This window comes from Phodopus roborovskii, unplaced genomic scaffold (assembly GCF_943737965.1).
Source record: "Phodopus roborovskii unplaced genomic scaffold, PHOROB, whole genome shotgun sequence".
NCBI classification, from domain to species: Eukaryota; Metazoa; Chordata; class Mammalia; order Rodentia; family Cricetidae; genus Phodopus; species Phodopus roborovskii.
Window position 1 is genome coordinate 19516882 of NW_026126461.1, and position 23388 is coordinate 19540269.

Below are 23388 nucleotides of genomic sequence, written 5' to 3' on the forward strand. Positions count from 1 at the left end.
AGGATGCCATGTGGCAGGCACCTCAAAACTCTTGCCTCCCAATGACCTCCCTAGTTGGATGAACTTCAGTCTAGAATGGTGAGCCAAAATAAACTCATTCTTGCTTAAGTTGCTTTTGTCAGCATATGTATCACAGCAATAGAAAAGACATTCAACAAAACAGCAGCCAATATATCTAGCATATCTACCACTGTGGAGACCAAAGTAACAGGATTACCAAGTTCAAGGCCAGCTTGGACTATATCATGAGTACCAGACCGGCATAAACTAGTCTGTGAGGCTCTGACTCAGCCAAGCAGGCAAATATATATATATATACACACACACACACACACACACACACACACACACACACAAAGCATTTGGGTACTCTCTATTGCTGTGAAGGGACAAGATGACAAGATGACCACCGCAACTTAGACAAGAAGGCTTGTAGTTTGGGGGCTCTTGGTTCCAGAGATTACTTAGCAGAGTTCATGGACATCGTGGTGGGGAGCACAGCAGTACACAGGCAGCTGCTGCTGTGTACACATCTGAGCAGTAGCTGCAAGTACACATCTGAGCCACAGCATGACGCACACAGAGAGCTAACTGGGAAGGGCGTGGGCTTCTGAAATCTCAAAGCCCACCCTCAGTGACACATTTCCTCCAACGAAGCCATTCCTCCTAGTCCTTCCCAAACAGTTCCACCACCTGGGGACCAAGTGTTCAAATGTGAGCCCAGAGGGCCACTCTCATGCATACCACTGCATCCTACACCCAGGCCCGCACAGCTGTTAGACACATCAGAATGCACAGTGAACTTAGTTCCACTTCCAGAGTCTCTAAGGTCTTTCATAAACTGCAGGATTAGTTGGTAGAGTTTCACTCTGAGGGTATGAGTCCCCCTTTATCTTTCAACACAAACCAACAATCCAGCTTTAAATTTCCTAGTGCTATTTTTTTCCCTCAAACCATTACATTTTTGTATTTCTTGCCCTTTACTCCCTGCTTACAGCATTCAATGGCTGTTTTTTTTTTTAGTCCAAAGTCCTAGTTCTCCACATTTCTCAGACAAACAAACAAACAAACCACAGCTTAGTCAGGCCTGTCATAGCAATACCATAATCATAGGCATAGCTCCAGCCTGTCTGTTTGATTTGCTTTGATTTTTTTGTGACAGGGTTTCTCTGTAACCTTGGCTGTCCTGGAACTTGCTCTGACCAGGCTGGCCTCTGCCTTCCAAGTGGTGGGATGAAAGGCGTGCACCACCACTCCATGCTTGGTTATTATTGCTGTGATACAACACCGTGACCATGGCAACTTATAAAAGAAAGCATTTAGTTGGAGGTCCTGGTTTCAGAAGGTGGTAGGGTCCATGATCATCAGCTGGGAGCGTGGCACCAAGCAAGAGGCATGGTGCTGGTACAACCACTGAAAGCTTACATCTGGGTCCAGGAGGAGGAGACAGAAACAACTAACAAGTAACTAGGAACGGCATGGGCTTTTTCAAGCTCATACCCAACCCTCAATGACACACCTCCAGCAACAAGACCACACCCCCTGATCCCACACCTCCTGCAACAAGACCACACCCCCTGATCCCACACCTCCAGCAACAAGACCACACCCCCTGATCCTTTTCTGAACAGATAAGTCTACAGGAGGCCAAAAACAACAACAAAATAAGGAACTGATCCAGAATATATTTCAATGCAAAACCATAGAAAATATATATAATTTTTGAATCTCATTTCTCAGACAAAAAAACTGTAACATATCATAAACATATTAAAAGTTCAAATTATCACAAATATTTAAATTCTAACAATTTGTAGGAAAAAAAAATATCTGCAATTTGGGGAAAATGTTACACAAAGAAAACCAAACACTATATTTATAACTATAGGTAAAGCTTTCAAATATACTAAATGCTCAAATAAAATAACAGTACAACCAGAGATAGAAATATTATAAAGTTATTTAAACATCCTTTTCTGGTCTCAGGTACCAGGCACTCATGTAGTATATGTATACATGCATGCAAACAAAACACTCAAACTCTTTAAAATGTATTGTATACAAAACATTTTCTAAATGAGTAAAACTCAAGGTGTTGGTGTGGGAAACATTGGACTGTAAAGAAACTTGACCATTTTTAAATTTTCACTGTGTTTTAAAGTTTTGTTTATATTATGTGTAGATGTATATGTGGAAAGGATATAAGCAAGTGTGAGCTCATGACTCTAAAGTTCCAAATTCCTCAAACTACATTATCAGAAACACTACCTTCCTACCTGGGTTCTATTATTACCTCATAGCAAAGACTTAAAAATTCAAATTCTGGGTCAGAGAGATAACTCAGTTGGTAACGCACTTGAAACCAACCCGATGGCCTGTGTTACATCCTGGGACACACTCCTTCATGCTGTGCTCTGACCATGTGCGCTGTGGCTGACACACACACACACACACACACACACACACACACACACACACACACACACCACAAAATAAATAAATGTCACACACACACAAAAATTCTGGACACAAATTCCAACCAAGACCTGTAACTTTTTAAGTAATTTAAGTAGTTAACTTATGTGAAAGTTTTAGCCTAAAAAAACAAAAACACATAAAATAATCATTTTTACTACTCTCTAAAGAAAAATATAAAACTATTTTGACAATCTCTTTCAAGTTTTTAAAACATTAACATCTCAGTAACAGGTTAGAAAAACATTCTGTTCCATTAATGTGGTCAAAGAAATAAATGTGTAATTTTGAGCTGTACCTTTCTGTTTCTAATGTATCCACTATATATTGCCTCTTTATTTTTTTCCTTTTTCTCAAAATCTTCTTTAGCAAGCACAAGCTCATGAACATCCTGGGAGTCTGCAGGCTTGCTTATCATCTGTCAAACAATACAAAAGATAGATTAACTACTAGTAGTTAAGTTTGCCAATCCCAAAGTACTTTCATCAGCTTTCACTTAAAGGAAAAAGTGTCACTTACTCTGGCTGATTGCCCAACAAAGAAAACAGCCTGTTTGCCTCCAACACCAAAATAGGAAATGTCACTGTTCAAGCTGCGTGGTACTGGTACTGGCCGAACATACCCTGAATGATCACTAAAAGGAAACATTGTATCAATCAATGCTTTACGATGACCTACTTGAGAGAGGTAGAAGCATCCTGAGTTAGGGAACAGCATTGGTTGGACATATAGTAAAACCCTGTCTAGAAACCTACCACTTGCCGGCAAAGCCCTGAGACTGGTCTCTGGGGTAGGGGTTTCCCATTATACCCACAGAAACCCTCTGCAAGGGCAAGCTTAGGTTTCATTTCAGGAAATGTGAAATCAGCTGACCACCAATGTTACACGAGCAGACTTCAGTGCTAATAACAGATAAAAGTTATTTAACGTTTCTACTTCCCAAAAGAATAAAAAACAAAGCAACAATTACTAAAACCATCCTAGAAGAGGTGGAAGATGGCTCAGTGGTTAAAAGCACTGGCTGCTCTTTCAGGATTGGTGTTCAATCCCCAGCACCCACATGGTGGCTCACAACTGTCTCTAACTCCAGAGTACATCTGATGTTCTCTTCTGTTTTCCACAGCCATCAGGCATGCATATGATACAAGAACTTACATGCATATAAACACACATAAAATAAATCTGAAAAAATATCGTAATAAATAAACATTGTCACAGAAGAAATTGTTTACTAAACAAAAATTTACCCAACCTATATTTCATGTTCAAATAATAGAAGCCATAACATAAAGTATAAAAGTGTTCCAACAAGGGGGCTAGAGAGATGATAGCTCAGAGGTTAAGAGCACTGGCTGCTCTTCTACAGGTCCTGAGTTCAATTCCCCAAAACCATAAGATGGCTCACAACTATATATGATGAGATCTGGTGCCCTCTTCTGGTGTGCAGTCACATATGCGGGCAGAACACAGTATACATAATAAAAATCTTTTTAAAAAAGTGTTCCATCAAATATATCAATAAACTTTTTTTAATCTACAATTTGCATTTGGAAAGAGTAACTAAAATAAAAATCTCAGTTAAGGGAATGGATCATGAACAGATTTGAGTTGGAAGCAGAATGAACACATAAACTTGTAGACAAGTTAAACTCATTTTGAAGAACAAAACAGCTTAATGGTACAGAAAGTGCCCAGTATGTATGAAGCCACAGGTTAACTCTTCAGTGCTTTAAAAAAAAAAAAAAAAAAGAGTAAATGAAAATACACACAAGGCATGTAAGATCTATAGGATCATCTCTGCACCTAATTGTAAGGGACTACAAAAGAATAGGAAAAAAGTATCTGGAGAAATGATGGGCTATGCTTTCCAAATATAAGGAAACTTATAACTTATTGCACAAATTAAAGAACTTGACTTAATTCCAAAGAGAATTAAATAAAAAAGAGTCATAACTAGACACATCAGAGAAAGAAACTAAGCCGGTGGTATACAAGAGTGATTCCATAACTTGAGAGGTTGAAGCTGGTGGGCTTCATGAGTTCAAAGCCATCCTGGTCTATATAGGGAGTTCCAGGCCAACTAGGGCTACAAAATGAGATGCTTTCTCAAAAACAAGAAGGAAGAGTACACAACATTTCTGTGCCATTAGCAACAACTGAAATGAACCATTGCCACCTGTTAAAAATGTTAGTGACACTGGAGAGATGGTTCGGCAGTTAAGAGTAATAGCAGCTCTCCCAGAGCTGAGTGTGATCCCCAGAACCTACATCGTGGATCACAATCTGTAACTCTAATTCCAGGGGATCCCATGTCCTCTTCTGGCTTCTGAGGGCAGTGCACAAATGTAGGTAGATAGTCCTACCAACAAAACACCCACACACATAACATAACACGTAGGTGTGTGTGTGTACATACATAAATACATACTTACTTGTTTGTTTTTTTTTTTTTTTCCAAGACAGGGTTTCTCTGTTAATAGTCCTGGCTGTCTTAGAACTCACTCTGTAGACCAGGCTGGCTTCAAACTCACAGAGATTCCCCCTGCCTCTGCCCTCCTGAGTGCTGGGATTAAAAGTGTGCACTGTAACCACTGGCTTATAGCTAATGTTCTTGTTTTTTTCTTTTGGGGGGGTTGTTTTTGTTTTGTTTTGTTTTGTTTTCTGAGACAGGGTTTCTCTGTATTGCTTTGGAGGCTGTCCTGGAAATAGCTCTATAAAGGCTGGCCTTGAACTCAAAGAGAACCATCTGTCTCATATAAAATATTAATGAAATTAACAGTGCTAAAATTGTCAACCATTCTACAAAAACAAAAAAATTCTACCAAAAAACAAAAGGAAAACAGGTAAAAAAAAACACAAACACCAACTATCAAAGAATGAAGAAGCTTGGATAGATATGAAAAGAGAAAAAAAAATACAATACTAGAATTGATATGGATGGATGGATGGAGGGATAGATAGATAGATAGATAGATAGATAGATAGATAGATAGATAGACAGACCGACAGACAGAGAGATAGATAGATACAGATAAATGATAGATAAGTATCTCTCTCTAGAACTGGAGTCTGCCACCAGACATGAATGCTAGGAACCAACTTTGTTTTTGTTGGGCTTCCTTCCTTCATCCACCTACTGCATACCCACCCGAACAGTCTCACACTAGGCACAGGCTAGCCAGGTAATTCTCTTCCTTCGACCTGAGCTGAGAAGACCAGGGTCTGGAGAGGAGACTCAACAGCTAAAGAACACTTGGTGCTCCTGAGAGAAATGGGAACCAGTCTGCAGCACAACATCAGGCAGCTCACAGACACCTCTAACTCCAGCTCCAAGGGGCCTGACACCCTCTTTTGGCCTCAGTGGGCACTGGTATGCACATGTAAAAAAAAATAAAACTGAGTACTGGAATTACATGCAAATTGGCTTCTTACTTTCTTTTTTTAATTAATTAATTTTTTGTTTGTTTGGTTGGTTAGTTGGTTTTTCAAGACAGGGTTCCTCTGTGGCTTTGGAACCTGTCCTGGAACTTGCTCTTATAGACCAGGCTGGTCTCGAACTGACAGAGATCTACCTGCCCCTGCCTCCCAACTCCCAAGTGCTGGGATCAAAGGCGTGCGCCGCCACCACCACCACCCGGCTTCAAATTGTCTTCTTTCTTGAAGTAGCCTCAACTCAAACAATGTCATAACAGCCTCTTCTCCAACCACCTAAGCTAAAGGAAATGTCTACCAGTTCTGACACATTATATTTTCTTCACAGCTCTAATCAATAATTTAAAATGTTTATAAATATGTTTGTATTTACATTTGGTTTCCTCAATAGAACAAATTATAAAGCAAAAGGTGTTTTGTTCTGTGAATCTTCCTTTTTCCATAGCCTGTCCCTTATAACATCACCCTTGTATCAAATGAAACTGAATGCAAGAGGAAAAAAACTAATAATTTATTCTATGTAAGTGGATGCCACGGTCTAAGGAATAACACATGATGCTGCTGCAGAAGTTGGAGTGAGCCAAGGGACCAGTAGTGGATCCAAAAACACTACCAAGATGTAACAGCTATAATTATTTACAGGTAGTATATATATACATGTGTAGGTAGTATATACATGCGTGTATTATACACATACATATTTAAATCCAGCAAAGGGATGATCTTACTAAAAATAGAAATTTCCTTAACTTTTCACTGTTAAAAAACTGGTTAGGGTCCAGATAAAAATCAGTGCCCTGTGAATCCAGTGAAGATTTAATTGTCTTAAACAGTAGGCTAAACCAGTTAAACCAACCAGAAAGGCAGGGAGTAAGCTCCGGGCCCCCTTCCCCGAGTTCACCACTAACAAGGTTTTCTTTACCTTTTGCTACCCTCAGACTATAGAAACAGTGGTGTTTACCTTCATGTTGACCTATTTTTTTGCTCTTTGTTGAGACATTGTACCTCTGTGTAGACCTGGCTGTCCTGGAACTTGCTCTGTAGACCAGGATCTCAAAAGAGATCCACCTGCTTCCACCACTGATACTGAGAGTAAAGGTGTGTGCCGCTGTGCCCGCTTCACACTGGCTTTCTAGTCATTCCTTTAGTTGGCTCTTCAAGTGTCGTGTAATTATGAATGATTACAGAGAAGTGTCATATCAGGAGTAAGAAATAACAAAGAAAGCCACTGAGTGAATGTCTTTGCTCATTTGATGAACCCTGACAGTGCTGAAATGGAGGCAGGTGTGAGTTGCCACGCCCAGCTCTCCTGGGGGTGACATTACCCATAAGTGTGTCCTGACACAGTCTGTAAAACTGAGCCTAAAAATAGAAACTCAGGATTCTAATGAACCGTACGTAACTCTAGACATTTTCAAGCAGTATGAAATGATTTATAAAGATTACCCTAAACACCACTCTTCTGTCCTAACAGTATTCATCATGTTAATATAACTCACACAGACCTCAGGAAATGCAAAATGTTCAGTATAAGAGCACAATATTCTATTTTAGAGTAATAAAACAAATATGCAGACAGTTATTAAGCCCTCTATAATCCTCTATATCTAAGGACACACTTACCCTTATATAGGTTATATATCCTCTATATCTAAGAGCACTTACCCTTATACAGGTTATCATTAGAAAGGAAAAAGCATGATTTTTCTAACCTTTCAAAGTCACCTTGTCTTGTGAATTTTGACAACCTATACACAGCCCAGTTGTTAAGCTGTTTAGAGGTCATTCCTCTTCCATTGTCCACCACTGCAACGGCAGGCTTCCCTTGTGTATCGTCAAACAGCTGTGAAATAGACAGAAAAACTCCAATCACTCCTAAAACACGAGGTATGGATTCAATAGGCTCACTCATATCACTGGCTTAATTATAAACAAATACAACTTCTGTAAAGGCACTGAATTACATCTATCAAAAACCTTAGAATTCTTAATGTTTTTTAACCCAGAAACATCATTTCTCAGACTTTAACTTAAGGAAATAATGAAGGTATATATAAATATACAGTATTCCTGCATTGCTTCTCAAAGACAAAAATATAGAAAGAAAAATATGTTTAAGATGGACTCTGTAACTTACAATGTAGCTAACAAAACCCTCTGCATTAATATCATAAAATACTCATTCTGTGATTACAACTGCAGTTTTAAAAAATAAATTATAAAACATAAAAACATAAAAGCATGTATAAATAAGCATAATCATACTTAGAAGCTATAAAAATTAGTAACAAGACATCAGATAATTAGTTCTAGTTTTTATTTCCAATGTACTACTAAACAAATATTACTTTATACATGAATCTCTTACCAATTTGATCTGTATTCTCCTAACACCAACATTACGAGAAGTAGCTGACAATGAATTGTCGATTAATTCTGCAAAAGCAAATGCTGGAAGAGAATGAGAAAACACCACTTAACCTCTCCATCTCAAATACTTCATACAAAAATTCAAGTAGAAGGAACTCTGAAACAACCTCTTTTATTTTCCAAAGAGCTACAGTATTAAATGCTGCCGGGAGACTAATGCTGTTATGCATAATGAAGTTTCATCATCAATCACTAATCTGAGCAACACGGTAAGGCCCTGTATCAAACCAGCTGCAATGAAAAAGGGCTGGCTTGAGAAGAGAGAGAGTAAGAGCATGCTTGGATATAGAATGCCAAAGACTAACAATATCATGTTAAATGGCAGCCAGTTGTGTGTTTGAAAGCTTGGTCTCCAGTTGGTGAAAGTGTCTGGGAGGATTAGGGGGTGTGGCCTTGTGGAGGAGATGTCACTGGAGGTAGGGAAAGAGGTTTCAAAAGCGGGATTTCTACTATTCCCATTGTGCCCTCTGCCTCATGCTTGTGTGTGAGCACACACACCATCTGCTGCTGCTTCAGCTGCCACCTCCGTGCCCTCACACCACCCTCAAAAACTCTAACCCTCTGAAATCACAAACCAAATTAAATGCTTTCCTTTCTAAGTTGCCTTGGTCATGGTATTTTGCCACAGCAATGGAAAAGTAACTAAGGCACCTGTGATCTTAGCACTCCAGAGGTCGTGGTCAGAGGATGGTCAGGAATTCAAAGAGAACCTGAGCTCCCAAACACAGTTCCTATGATAGTTTAAATCACCAACCTGGCAGGATCTAGAATCAGCTGGGAGACTCTGGGGATATCTGTGAGGGATTTTTTTTAGATTAAGGTAATTAAGTAGGAAGACCCATCCCAGCCACCAGGCTGGGTACCATGGATAAAGCCAGACATGCAGATTAGTTTTGACTGTCAACCTGACACAAGCTAAAGTTGCCTGGGAAGAGGAAGGCTTGCTTGAGGAGCTGCATTTACTAAGACAGAGGGGGCCACTGTGGGCGGCTCGAGGTAGATGGCAGCAGAGAGCGCCAGTGAGCAGGCCACAAGTCAGTCAGCTGGCAGCATCCCTTCACAGTTTCTACTTGAGTTCTTCCTGCCCGAGTTCCTGCCCTGACTTCCCTCAATGGATTGTGACAAATAAACCCTTTTCGCCCTGAAGTTGCTTCAGGTGATGGTGTTTATCAGGGCAACTGATAGCAAACTGTGACACCAGGTGAGCATAACCCTGCATCCCCCTCTATCTTCTCCTGACTGGGAGGAATGTGACTAGTCTGTTTCCTGTTCCTGCTATGTCTTTTTGTCTATGATGAAATGTAAAACTGAAAAACAAAAACACACACTTCCTTAAATTGCTTTTTATCAGGTTATTTCATCATAGTAACAGAAAGAATGTTATATTCATACTATAGAAATCAAACCAAAAAAATGTGTTAACATTTTCTCCAAATTAAAGCATTCCGTCCTACAAACTCTTAAGAACCCAGAAGTAAAATAAAAATTAACAAGGCTCTGAACCCTAAAACAGGCCCAAGGCAGGCATGGGGGCACACATCTTTAACCCTAGGATTCAAGGCAGAAACAGGGATATCTGTGTGGGTGTGAGGCCATCCTGGTCTACGTAGGCCCAGAAAGCTCTTGGATCTTACAAGACTCACAAGAGTCATCACTAGTTATAAAAGCAATAGGCAGTTGATGGCTGGGCTGCCTTTAAGTTGCATAGGGAGCTCCAAACGTTCAAGAGTTAGCCGAATGCCTGGTGGGCTCTACTGCTGCTTTAGCACTTGGAAGACTGAGGCAAGAAGAACCTGAGTTTGTGCAGCCTAGGCTACACAGTGAGACCCTATCTCAAAAAACAAAGGAAAAATTGATACACCTAATTTTATCTTCATTTTACAGAAATTTAACCCAGCTGAAACTTGCTGACCCACATAATAGCACTGTAGCAAGCACTCTAAGCATTTAAGTGACTAGATTGATAAATTAATCAGATAAATTTACCACAAATTAGGCATGCATTTGGATCAGCTTAAGGACAACAATAACTAGAAAATAAAGATATAAAAAAGAAATAATGTATAAAACTTAATTTAAAAAGGAAAAGGGTCCAGGTGGTGGCACATGCCTTTAATCCCAGCACTTGGGAGGCAAAGGCATCTGGATCTCTGTGAGTTTGAGGCCAGCCTCGTCTAAAGAGCTAGTTCCAGGACAGCCAAGGCTACACAAACAAATCCTGTCTCAAAACACACCTCTCCCACCCCACCCCCCCAAGTAAGAAAAGGTGAATAGAATGGAATACTGAGACAAGTCTGAATTTCTGCCTCTAGAAATATATACACTTTCAATACAATCAAATTGAATTAGTGTAAGTGTTACATAGAAAGCTGGAACAGATACTGTCCTTTACAAAGAGATTAGAGAGCCAGAGGTAAACTTTGTTGCACTGACACACAGGCAATAAAACTCAGCTCTGTCTGCTGAAAGAAAATTCACAAAAGAAACAATGAACATGACTTAAAGACATGGCCACAACAAAGTAAGGAAGAACCAGAAGCAAAGAAAGGAGAGGAAAGACCTTGAGATATAACAGAAATCAAAGCCAAAGTTCAAGAAGAGATTCTCCACTTATTTCTGTAATAACAGCCAGCTGAAAACCAATTCTTCAAGGAAGTTATTTAAAGTTGACTCAATTCAAACATGTAAGCACCTATTATCTGCCAGGCTGTTATACAAAGAAACCCTGTCTCAAAACACAAAAACGCAAATTTTAAAAGCTTATTTTCAGGGGTGGGGGCAGAAAGAGGTCACAGCAGTCAAAGGCACCGGCTGTTCCTCCAGAGGACTAAGGCTCAATTCCAGAACCCACACAGAAGCTCACAACCATCTGTGCACCAGTCCCAGGGTTTGTGACAACCCCTTCCCTCTGTGAATACCAGCATGCACATGGTGCACAGCAAATATACAACAAATAATCATTACATAAAATATAAATAAACAAGCAAGTGAATAAAATATTTTTAAAGAAAAACTTATTTCTACTCCAACTTTTCTAGTCAATGGTGACTTCTGCAGACATATGGAGATAATGAAGGAGGTGAGGAAGTCAGAGACTGCCAGAAGCCTTGAAAGTGGACAGGCTAGTCAGCACAGAGAAGGAACCAAGGTGAATGGTCCGGAAAGTGTGTAAAAACAGAACAAGTACTGCCAAACAGAGCAGGCCATACAGGGAGATGAGCTGTGGAAGAGCTTTTGACTTATCTATTAACACCACCTCTGTACTTAACATAAATTTTTATTTTGGTTTTTTGAGACAGGGTTTCTCTGTGTAATAGCCCTGGCTCTCCTGGAACTCACTTTGTAGAGCAGGCTGGACTCGAACTCACAGAGATCCTCCTGCCTCTCTGCCTTGTGAGTGCTGGGATTAAAGGTGTGTGCCACTACTACATGGCTTATATATAAAATACATTTTTTAAAAAAATCACTAGTAGAGAAACTTCTGAAATGATAATCATCAAAGTGTTAGTGATGATTACATCCAGGTAACAGCAATATGGTTATTTTTACATTCTATTCACTTATCTCTGTTTAGGAATTTCTAACAGTAAAACACATTTAAAGAAAGAATTTAGGGGTCGAAAGATGGCTCAGTGGTTAAGAGCACTGGCTGCTCTTCCAGAGGACCCGGGTTCAATTCCTACTTCCTATGTGGCAGCTCACAACTGTCTGTAAACTCCAGTTCCAGATCTAGCACTTCAGACAGACACACATGAAGGCAAAACCCAATGCACATAATAGATAAACAAACAAACAAACAAAAATAACAAGAAATAATTTTAATATGGTTTGTAATAGCATAAAGTACTTTGACAGTCTGGAAAAAAGATCTGGTACAGTCTATAACGATAAACCAGTCCAAATGTAAAGGTTTAGAAAAAGATATTAAAGACACGGCAAAAGCTGCATAAATTTACAAAGTAGGGACCGTTTATAATACAGCAGCAGAATGCTTACCTTATATGTACAAGACTCTGGGGTTTAATCCAAGTAAATAAATAAAAAATAAATGGAAGGTAAGGGGTATTTTCTTAACTGGAGATGGTTTACAGCAAGACAGGAAGATGTCTAACGGGTTAGAGATGACTTTTTAAACTTGACTTCTGTGCTGGAGAGATGGCTCCACGGGTAACACCTGCTGTGCAAGCTCAGTAACCCATGTAAAAGCCAGATGTGCAGCACTGCAGTACCTGTAATCCCTGTGTGTCTACAACAGAGACCAGAGACTAGAGACTCCCTGGAAGCCTATAGTCCAGTTACTCTGGCAGCGGCAGCAGTGAACACACATGATAGAGGGCAGGGAGCTGTCTTCTGACTCTCTCATGTACTGCGTGGGACACACATCTGCACACACAACATCACACAAAATTTTAAAAAACGGAGACTGGGCTGGAGTGGTAGCTCAGCAGTTAAGAGCACTTTCTGCTTTTGAGGAGCCCCAGCTATTTTCCTGTGCTCCCTGGGAAGCCACACTCATGAGGCACACATCCACACAAAGGAATGGCCTGTGGCCAAAGGATAAAATACATTAACATTCAAAAATTGTACAGATAGACTACTTACGCAAAGGATTCTGTCCTTCACTTGCATAATATTCATACATGCCACTTTTAACCAGAGTGTCATAGTGGGGCAGGAAGTCAATTCTCTCTTTGGTTGCTGTCACTAGTGACTGGTCAACTGACTGCAGCAGGTACAGAGTGGCTCCATCTTTAACAGTTTCATCTGTAACCGAGAGGCAGAACCATAAATGCTAGGGGACTGACCACCAGAAACTCAATGAATTTATTCTCTATGAAATGCACTTAACAGTAAGGTAAAGTGTCAATGGATCTATTTACAAATTCCATTTGTGAATATAAAGAGCATCAATGGAACAGCTATAAACATTTCCACATCTCTCTAAAATACATGATATTTATATTTCCTTTATTTATTGTTGTTGGTGTGTGTGTGTGTGTGTGTGTGTACATGACAGCACACACATGGGCAAATACATGTCACAGTAAACATGTACAGGTCTCAGGACATTTTTCTGAAGTCAGCTTTCTCCTTCCACTGTGGGATATGAGGATCACCCTCAAGTAAGTCAAGCTTTCTCAAGAAAGCCTTAGCTTTCTGAATGCTGAGCTACCATGGCAGCTAAAACACATTTTTTTTGTTTAAAGTTTTTAAAATACCATTACAGGTTGAGCCAGCAAGATTATTCCACAGTTAAAGGTACCAGCTTGCCAAATCAGACAATCTGAGTTCAATCCCTAAGACCCACACTGCAGAAGGAGAAAAACTATTCCCAAAGTTGTCCTCTGATCTCTGCATTAATACACACATACACAAATAAAGAAATAAGAAAACACTTAAAATATAACAACACACCAGGTGGTAGTGGCACACACCTTTAATCCCAGCACTCAAATGACAGAGGCAGGTGGATCTCTGTGAGTTAAGGTCATGAACATGAAATCTCTTAAGTTATAAAAACTTAAAAAGAAAAAATAATTAAAGAATTCAATTTTGGTAAGAGCTCAGTTTTGTGGGTGTTCAAAAACAGCTAAGTGGTAAGGCCTCATTTTCTATGGACCAACTGACAGAGGAAAATGTGACCTCTGTGAAAACAAAGTACTCCAAATATCAATACTATGGCAGATGGTGATATAGAGCTACACAACAAATACAAAAGAACATTGCTTTACTTACCAAAATTATCACAAGTAATTTCTTTTCTGCTTGTAGTTGTAATAACAAACTTTTCTTCAGATGAAATGCCAATTGTCTATCCAAAATTAAAAAAAAAAAACCTATTATATAAAGAAAATAACTGTTCTATTTATGTTTGCAAGAGTGTGAACATACTGATATTAGAATTTTGCAATATCAATTACACTTACTTATCTAGGAAATAAAACACGGCATTTTTAAATTTCAATTTTGCAAAATAATCACACATAAGCCATATAAACTGCTTACCTAACAAGATTTTTTTTCCTGCTATTTGCTACTCAGAACACATCTGACAATCATTAAATCATGAAAATGTGATTACATGTACAATGGAATTTTATTCAGCTATAAAGAAAAATGAATTTATAAAATTTTCAGGAAAATGGATACAATCAGAAAATTTACTAGTGAGGTAACTCAAGCCCAGGAAAACAAGACGTGTTTTCTTTTATACGTGAAATCTAGCTTCGGATATTTAAGATTTCTATAATTAATCTGTGTCTGTAGGTCAGGTAGCCAAAACGGGTCCCTAGAGGGAGAAGGGGCCTTGGTCTTATAGAGCATACATATGGAAACAGAGGCAGCCCTGGAGCTAAAGGCTATGTGGGGGTGGGCAATGGACTGAGGTAGAGGACGGGGTGGAAGCTTTGCTAACCAACACTAAGGATGTACAAAAAAAAGCCGTCAAGTGGGTGATGACACGTGCCTTAGTACCAGCACTCGGGGATGGGGTAGGAGATAGGGGATGGGGGTGGGGGTGTGGTGGGGCCAGAGGCAGGTGAACCTCCGTGAGTTGGGAGGCCAGCCTGGTCTACAGAGTGAGTTCCAGAACAGGTTCCAAAACTACAGAGAAACCCTGTCTCAAAGAAACAAAACAAAGAAAGGAAAGAAAAAAGCCTCACAGAACCCCACTACTTCGTACATTAACTACAAATTTATGTCCCGGTGATGGCGACACACCCCTTTAATCCCACCACTTGGAAAGCAGACATGCACACATGAGTTCCAGGCCAGCCAGGGCTATTTAGTGAGATGAGAAAGAACGAAACAACTTTTCTTTTTGGTGGTGGTGATTGGGGGATGTGAGCGGGGGTTCAAGACATCCAACCTAAATTAAACAACTTTCTAACTTGGTTTAAGACCCACTCCACTAGCAGGGCGTTGGTGACACACGACTTTAGTCCTAGCACTCTGGAGTTCGAGGCCAGCCTGGTCTACAGAACTAATTCCAGAACAAGCTCCTAAACAATACAGAGAAACCCAGTCTCAAAAAACAAAACAAAACAAACAAACAAACAAACAAACAAAAAGACCCACTCCACAAAATGGAAGCTTCATCAAGGTAAAAAAAACCTGTGGCTAAATATGTCATGGTTCCTAGAGGGAGATCTATTCACTCTTCCACTACACTGACAAAGTATTAAACCATCTTCTAATGACTGTTCACTATACCCATGGACTAGTTTATCTGTGGTGATACTTTGTTAATGATCTAACAAATAAAACTTGCCTGAAGACCAGGGCAGCAAGCCAGCCACACTAGTTAGCCATACAGAGGCCAGGTAGTGGTGGCACACACCTCTAATCCCAGCACTGGGGGGGGAGGGGGAGGAGGAAGTAGGTGGATCTGTGCTAGTTCAAGGCCACCCTGAGCTACACAAAATTGATCTGGTCTAAAAGAGAGGTAATCTCAGCACTTGGGATTCATCCTACACCTTTAACCCCAGCACTAGAGAGAAATATGAGGTGGGAGACAGGAGCTCAGTGCAGTCTGAGGTTTGGTGGCCAGCAGTGCAGTCTGGAGACAAGCCTGAGGGCAGGATCGCCCTTTCAGTCCGAGCATTTGTAGAGGTGAAAAAGCTCTAGTGCCTGGCTGCTTTACTTTTCTGATGTTGACCTTTAACCCAATATCTGTCTCTGGGTTTTTGCTATTAATACCAACTATAATTAGTGCAACATTTATCTTTCAACCCTCATCAGAGACACTTCTGCTTGTAACAAACAATTAACACAAACCCACAAGTGATCAGAGAATATGAGAGATTATGGAATGCTCAGCCCTAAATGGTTCGTCTACATCACACCGAGTATGCTCAAGGGTCACTGTGGAAAGGGGTTGGGACGACTGACTACATGGAAATAGTATTTTCAGATACAACAAAGCTGCTGCACAGGTAAACTCATGGTAGCAGTGAAAGAATGCACATTGTGGAGGGAAGGTAGGTGGTAAGCCCTCCCCCTGGCTGAAGTGATAATAATGACTGACAGCTGCTAGCAGAGAGACTCAGATTTAAGGTTATAGACCCTCTGCTCCAGAAGAGAGCCCGAAGCCTAAGAGTGTACAGAGAGCAAAAGTGAACTTGATGGGTTTTAGGGAAAGAATGAATGTAATTAAAGCAACCTCTCTAAATTATCAGAGAATAATGTGTGTGTGTGTGTGTGTGTGTGTGTGTTGTAATTGTTAAGAATTTTAAAGGCAACTGAACAGAGGTACCATGAATAGGCAGAAAATGCTTCCTCCAGAAGGCAAGAGTTATTAAAAGAAAACCTTGCTGGGCAGTGCTAGCACATGCCTTTAATCCCAGCACCTGGAAGGCAGAAGCAGCAGGCAGATCTGTGAGTTTGAGGCCAGCCTGGTCTACAGAGTGCCAGGAAAGTCTCCAAAGCTACACAACAGAAACCCTGTCTTCAAAAATAAAGAAATCTCAAAAACAATACTTTGGTTGCAAGATACAGATCAAATAGGAACTGACCAGGAAACTTGCTTTCTGATGGCTAGCATTCATAGCACCAGAAGGACAAGAAAATAACAAGACTCACCTGGAAGTTGACCCCACATACAAAAAAGACTGACCTGTCAGATAATACATGCCTTCCAATACAATAGTGGCATCACTGCTTCTAACTGGACCTGAAGCCTGCTCCACAGGAGGGAACTCATGCCTGGTACTGTAAATCTGGTTAAAAGCCCAGGACTAGGGAGGTCACAGGATTTAGAAGGGAGCTAACTTGCTGTATTAAATGGACATGTTGTCAAACTGCCTTCTAAATATCTTCTTTATACTTACAAGAAGCTTGTTTTTGCAGTAGGCAGCAGTCAACGAAGAGACTCAAAATGGCCAAAGAGCTGAGAAAAAGTGACTGTGCTCAGCCCTCAATGGGACAGTTTTATCAAGTGTCCACAGCCTCCTGAGGAAACATTAGAGAAGGTAGCAAGACATAAGAGCTGGAAGAATAGAGGAAGTGTGCTGTGAAATGCCATTAACTGGGCGTGACACAGCCTACACATAATCAAGCCAGTGAACATCCCAATGTGGATAAAACAGGAGCTGAAGAGCCTTCAACCCTAAATAAGGAGCTATGGGCATGTAATGTCAAGTAGGAAGGAGGTCTCACTTTTCTCTGAGGTGGGGCTGCTGGTAGATTACCCATGCTCTGGTGGATGACTCCATACCCAAGTATGTAAAAGCATAATTAGATTCACTAAGTTATACTCAAGCATGGGAGGGGGCACAAGGTAGAGAGGGTAGAGGGAAGGAAGATTTGGGTATGATCAGGACACACTGTATACACATACAAAGTTGTTAAAGAACAAATTAAAAGATACGATGAGAAAACCCACTAGTGACTAGGTGAGACATTATGAAAGGATTAAACTTCTTACATTTATTTATTCATTTATGGGGTACATGGCACATGTAAGGGTCAGAGGACAACTTGGAAGTCATTCTCTCTGCCCACCATGTGGGTCCTGAGTGGGGAACTCTGGTCCTCCGGCTTGGTGGCAAGCACACTCACTCACTGACTCATCTCAAAAGCCTTGGTCCATCAAGAGGAACCACCCAAAGACACCATCTTTCACTCCATCACATAAGGAATCAACTTATCTGAAACAAAGCATTAATATAACACTTATTTTATACAAATTAGATGTAGACATGTTAGAATAGGTATTTCAAAGCACTAAGGTATGAATATGTATGCTACAGGGAATCTAAAGAAGCCTGACACCTTTCTAAAAAACATTACTAACTAAATGAATAAATGTAATAAAAAATGTTTTTAAAAGGTGGCAATGACAATATGAACTGTAAAAGATCAAAACAATCAAAAAATAATTAGAAAGGTAAATTAACACTTTCATTTAAACTAAAAAGAAAAGACGTACATTTCTAAAATGAAACATAATAGTGAGCAGTTGAGGCAGGATTCTGCCTTGTGTGGTGACACATTAATTTTCCAGACAAACCTTTCTATCTAAAGAGGGCTAAGAAATTTTTTAATTATGGATGCCCAGAGGCAGATGATGGGAGATGTCATTCTGTAAATATGTTTCTAATATTGGTTAATGAATAAAGCACTGTTGGCCAATAGGAAAGCAAGATAGGCGGGACTAGGAGACAAGGAGGATTCAGGGATGGGTAATAGGAGATTCAACATGGAGGACAGAGAGAGCAGAACTCTGGACCCTCTCTCCAGTAAGCCAAGACCACATGGAAACATTTAGATTAATAGAAATGGGTTAATATTTAAGACAGAGCTAGTCAATAAGAAATGCTAGTAACAGGCCAACAGCATAATATCTAATACAATGTCTCCACGTGTTATTTGGGGCTGGGTCCACGAACCAGGCCAGCCCTGGTAACAAAATGGCGCCTTCAACATGGCTACTAAGAACTTCCACTTAAAACTTAACAAAAGCTTAAAAAAGGGTTTTACAAACAAAAGAACAGAAACAAGCAAGGCTTCTTGGTAGCAACATTTCTCAGTAGGACTCTGTTTTGCTAGAGACAAGCAGAGATTTGCCCAGCTCCTTTAAGGGAGGTTTCCTGACTCAGCATAGCGGCAAAAATACCCCACAGCTTTTAAGAAGCACTGCTAACAATTCAATGGCGTATATGAGCAGCTGGTTTAAAAATAAATAAATAAATAAAAGAAAGTAGCTGGGACATTGATGGTACATGGCACATGCCTTTAATCCCAGCACTTGGGAGGCAGAAACAGATCTCTGTGATTTCAAAGCAAACCTGATATACAGAGTTAATTCCAGGACAGATAAAAGTTACACAAAGAAACCCTGTCTCAAAAAATGCAATAAAAAAGCCACATAAAGATGGAAAGTACAAAAAGATTCTGGATACAATATGGTATTGTGTTTTCTTTAAAGCGTTTGACTGCTAAGGAAATAACAATAACTGTTAAAACAAATGTTGCTGGATTATTCCAATTTATATATTTTAAAAATGCTTTGACTTCAAAATTTAAGTATAAGGACAGGTTACTGGGGAAAAGAATTTCTATTTTTGTTTCCATAGAAAATGAAAAGCTGTGGTTTCCTTCCAGGCTAACATGGTTTGATCAAGCAAAACCCCCTGAAGCAGTGTCCCAGATGAACCAACATTCAAAACAGCTGGGATAAGGCATCCTTGCAGACCACTATGGCCAGGATTTCTACATCTTAGGATCCCCAAGACAGTGCCCCCTACCAGCAGGAAGCAGTTTGGAACGATGCCCGAATTTCCAAAGATTGTTTATAAATGTTTGTTTTCACTTAAATGGGATTGGTTATAAATGGTTAATGACACAACCAATCTCTTTAAAGGTAAAAAGGGATTATGGTATAGAAATGAATACTTTGTTTTGGAATGGATTTTCATTTATTGATATAATTTAAGGTCAATTTTGTGAAATGTGTATTTCTCCTCTTGTTTAGGTTATTATGTTTATATAGCTCATTTTAAAATGTAATGTATAATTTAATAGGTTTTAGATAGTTACCTATAAGAGTCAAAACTTTAGTTAGGTTTTACCTATAATAGTCAAAACTTATAGTTAAGTTAGCTAGGTTTTCAGAGATATATATGAGATGGATAAATATTCTTCAAACCTTTCAAAGACCTACAGAATATGACAATTAAAATGGTTTAGGATTTTTCTTGACAATGAGACATAACTGCTCCTGGCAACACCACCTGCGTCAGAAAGGAAGATGGACATTGAAGAAATGCGTTATGGAGTTTGCTTTCAATATGGCAAGACTAACCATTTGGACAAGATACCGCTCTTTATTTGACTTTATGCTGTATAAACTGGACATGCAGGACCCACAGGAAAGTGACTGCTGAAACAAAATGGACATTGCTACAGGATTCCTGCTTCATGGAAGAGTCTGCCAGACAGTCTGAAGGACACAGAGAAAAGTGACTGACAAACTGCCAATACAAATGGACAGTTTAAGGTTTCCTGCTTTGCTGAGGAGTCTGCCTGACACACCATGCTCTATGGGCTGAAGATGGAAGATTACAGAAGAACTTCAGGTGACTGATCAGGTAGCAACATGTCTCTGTCATTTCTAGAGTTTATATATTATCCTTCTGTGGTCTTTGAAGGAGTTGAAGACAGATAGTTATGGTTATATTTTTCCTTAGTTAGGATTAAAGATAAGTTACATAGACTTAAGACTCACAAAGATAGGATGATGAAAGTTTTTCTTTAAATCTTGCTAATATTAACAGACTATTTTTAACTATGGTTCTTATTTGGTAACTGTTTTGTTATATATTTTACTATGTCAAGGTTAAAACCCTTTTTATTTTGGACAGAGACAGGAGATGATGGGAGATGTCATTCTGTAAATATGTTTCTCGTATCAGTTAATGAATAAAGCACTGTTGGCCAATAAGAGAGCAACATAGGCGGGACTAGGAGACAAGGAGGATTCAGGGATGGGTAATAGGAGATTCAACGTGGAGGACGGAGAGAGCAGAATTCCGAACCCTCTCTCCAGTAAGCCGTGACCACGTGGAAACATTTAGATTAATAGAAATGGGCTAATATTTAAGACAGAGCTAGCCAATAAGAAATGCTAGTAACAGGCCAACAGCATAATATCTAATACAATGTCTCTGTGTGTTATTTGAGGCTGGCGCAGCTCTGGGTCTAGGCCGGCAGGAAAACCTGCTCCTATCAGGAAGGAGGATCTCTGTGAGTTTCAGGCCAGCTTGGTCTACAAAATGAGTTTGAGGACAGCCAAAGATGCTAAACAGAGAAACCTCAGTTGCCACGGTCATGGTGTCTTCTCATAACAATAGAAATCCTAACTAAGACAATATTTAACTGCAAAGTATTATCATGTACTTAATTATTTCATACAATGGCCTCATAAATCTATTGTTCTTACATTTTATTAAGGATTCTTCTAGAATAATGGCTCAGCATACTTGATCTAGCTTATGACTAACTTCATAGATGGCTTCTGACCTTCAACAGTCAAATTACCTACCTACATATTATAGCTAGGAAAGCTAGCACCTTTATTGCCTGAATAACTTTTTACTCAACTAGGACTATATAGCTATTCCTTTATAAAGGGATCATATTGCAATTTAAAGTGTGTTTCATAGACACGACTTTCCAAAATTCATAGCTTGGGGAAGCCTATCTCTAATTGATCATAAGACTTGTATTAGTCTACAGTTGAACAAAGCTGTCAGCAATGTTGAATACTGGACATGCAAATCAGAACAGTATTGTGCAACATACAGGTAACCCAGGAAACGATCAGAATTTACGCCCAAGGTCCAGGGACTACTGTGGACTAGGGAGTGGAAAGATTGTAAGAGCCAGAGGGAGTAGATGCCTCTAAGTTAAACAGTATTTGCCAGACATGACTGAGATACACACATAATCTCACAGTAGCTGGGACTGACTACATGCACAAGACTTGTACAAGCTCCCAGCAAGGATGGGGGAGGGAGGTCAAGATGTTTCATCCATATCTGAGGCTGGGCTACTGGGGGAGAAGGCCCTGACAGGCTACCTATGCTCCATTCAGGTAGTGCTAAATAGGCTCCATGAGTATTTTTTAGAAAAGAAAGGAAACATATTCAACGATGAAGGGCATGAGGGACTAGAAGAGAAAGAATGGGGGTGGGTCTCAAATCCATTAAATGCATGTATGAATATCACAGTTTCTTTTTAAAACTGCACACGTGTGCACATGCATGTGCTTGTGTGTGTTTTGCCCGTATATATGTCAGTGGGGCTGGAATGATAACTCAACGGATAAGAGCACTGGCTGGTCCTCCAGAAGGCCCAGGTTTAATTCCCAACCTGGTCTACAAAGGGACTTCCAGAAATGCTATCTTAAAAAAACAAAACAAAAAAGGCGCATGGTGCCTAACACTTATGATCCCAGACAGAAACAAGAAGATCTTCAGTATTCTAAATGAAACAAACAAGTAAACAAAAAAGTTAATAACACACACACACACCTATCTCACTACAGAGACACACCTATAACTTTAACACTATGGAGTGGGGGGGGGGGGTGACCTGGTGACAGCACTGGGAAGGAGCCCAGTTCTTTCCCTGGCACATGCACAGCACATGAAGGTGAGTGCACGTGCATGGACACATACAAACAAATGTAAAAAAAAAAAAAAAAAGGGAGGGAGGGGGATTTTAAAGATGTTCCTGAAACAATAAACAAAACTAGTCATGAATTCAAGTGTTTATTGTAAATAGTGGCACTAAGAGATCACACCTGATTCTATGAGCCCTGTATTAAGATAGACACTTCCAGGGCTGGACAGTTAAGAGCACTTGTTCTCGCAGAGGACCTGGGTTTGATTCCCATCACCCATATGCCACCTCACAAATCACCTCTTCTGGTCTCTGAAGGCACCAGGCATGAACCAGTGCACGGACATACATGCAGGCAAACACCCATATATATACAATAATACATAACTTTCTTTAAAGTAAAAGAGACTCTCCTGGCAATATTAAATGAAAAAAAAAAATAAAAGTAAATGTAAAACATGTATTACAGAGACATAAAAAGGGGGACTCACGGGAGTTAACACTGACAAACACACAGAGCTCCTGTCTAGCGCTGGCTACAGCATGAGAATCAGGCTTAAGACAATCAACCAGCATATGCACAGGCATAGAATGACCTTCACAGTTTACCTAGTTTTTCTCCCAACTAATGTATCCATTCCAAACTGTGTAGGCAGTTACCATGTGTCAAGACCCTGGGAATGGAGCTATATATAAACAAAAGAAAGTCCACCTTGGCAAAGTAAATCTCAATTTGAATTGTTTCAATAACTGTACAAAATTATGTCCCTAGGCCAGTGTTTTTTTCACAAGTGGGTCGCCACTGGCCCAATGACCCGTTCACAGGGGACGCCTAAAATCATCTGAAAACATAGATATTTACATTACAATTGGTAACAGTAGCAAAATTAAAGTAGCAAGGAAAATAATGTTATCGTTAGGGATCTC

The 23388-nt window shown here is 39.8% G+C and overlaps 1 protein-coding gene across 1 annotated transcript in view; it reads right to left on the reverse strand.

The window, feature by feature from the left end:
• Smchd1 (structural maintenance of chromosomes flexible hinge domain containing 1) overlaps window positions 1-23388 on the reverse strand; it is a 102792-nt gene that overhangs the window by 78102 nt on the left and 1302 nt on the right. The window contains exons 2-7 of the mRNA XM_051190924.1: window positions 14074-14149; window positions 12940-13101; window positions 8276-8358; window positions 7620-7750; window positions 2995-3109; window positions 2774-2893 (exon numbers count right to left, since the gene is read on the reverse strand). Coding sequence (XP_051046881.1) covers window positions 2774-2893; window positions 2995-3109; window positions 7620-7750; window positions 8276-8358; window positions 12940-13101; window positions 14074-14149 — 687 coding nt within the window. The remainder of the gene's footprint in view (window positions 1-2773; window positions 2894-2994; window positions 3110-7619; window positions 7751-8275; window positions 8359-12939; window positions 13102-14073; window positions 14150-23388) is intronic.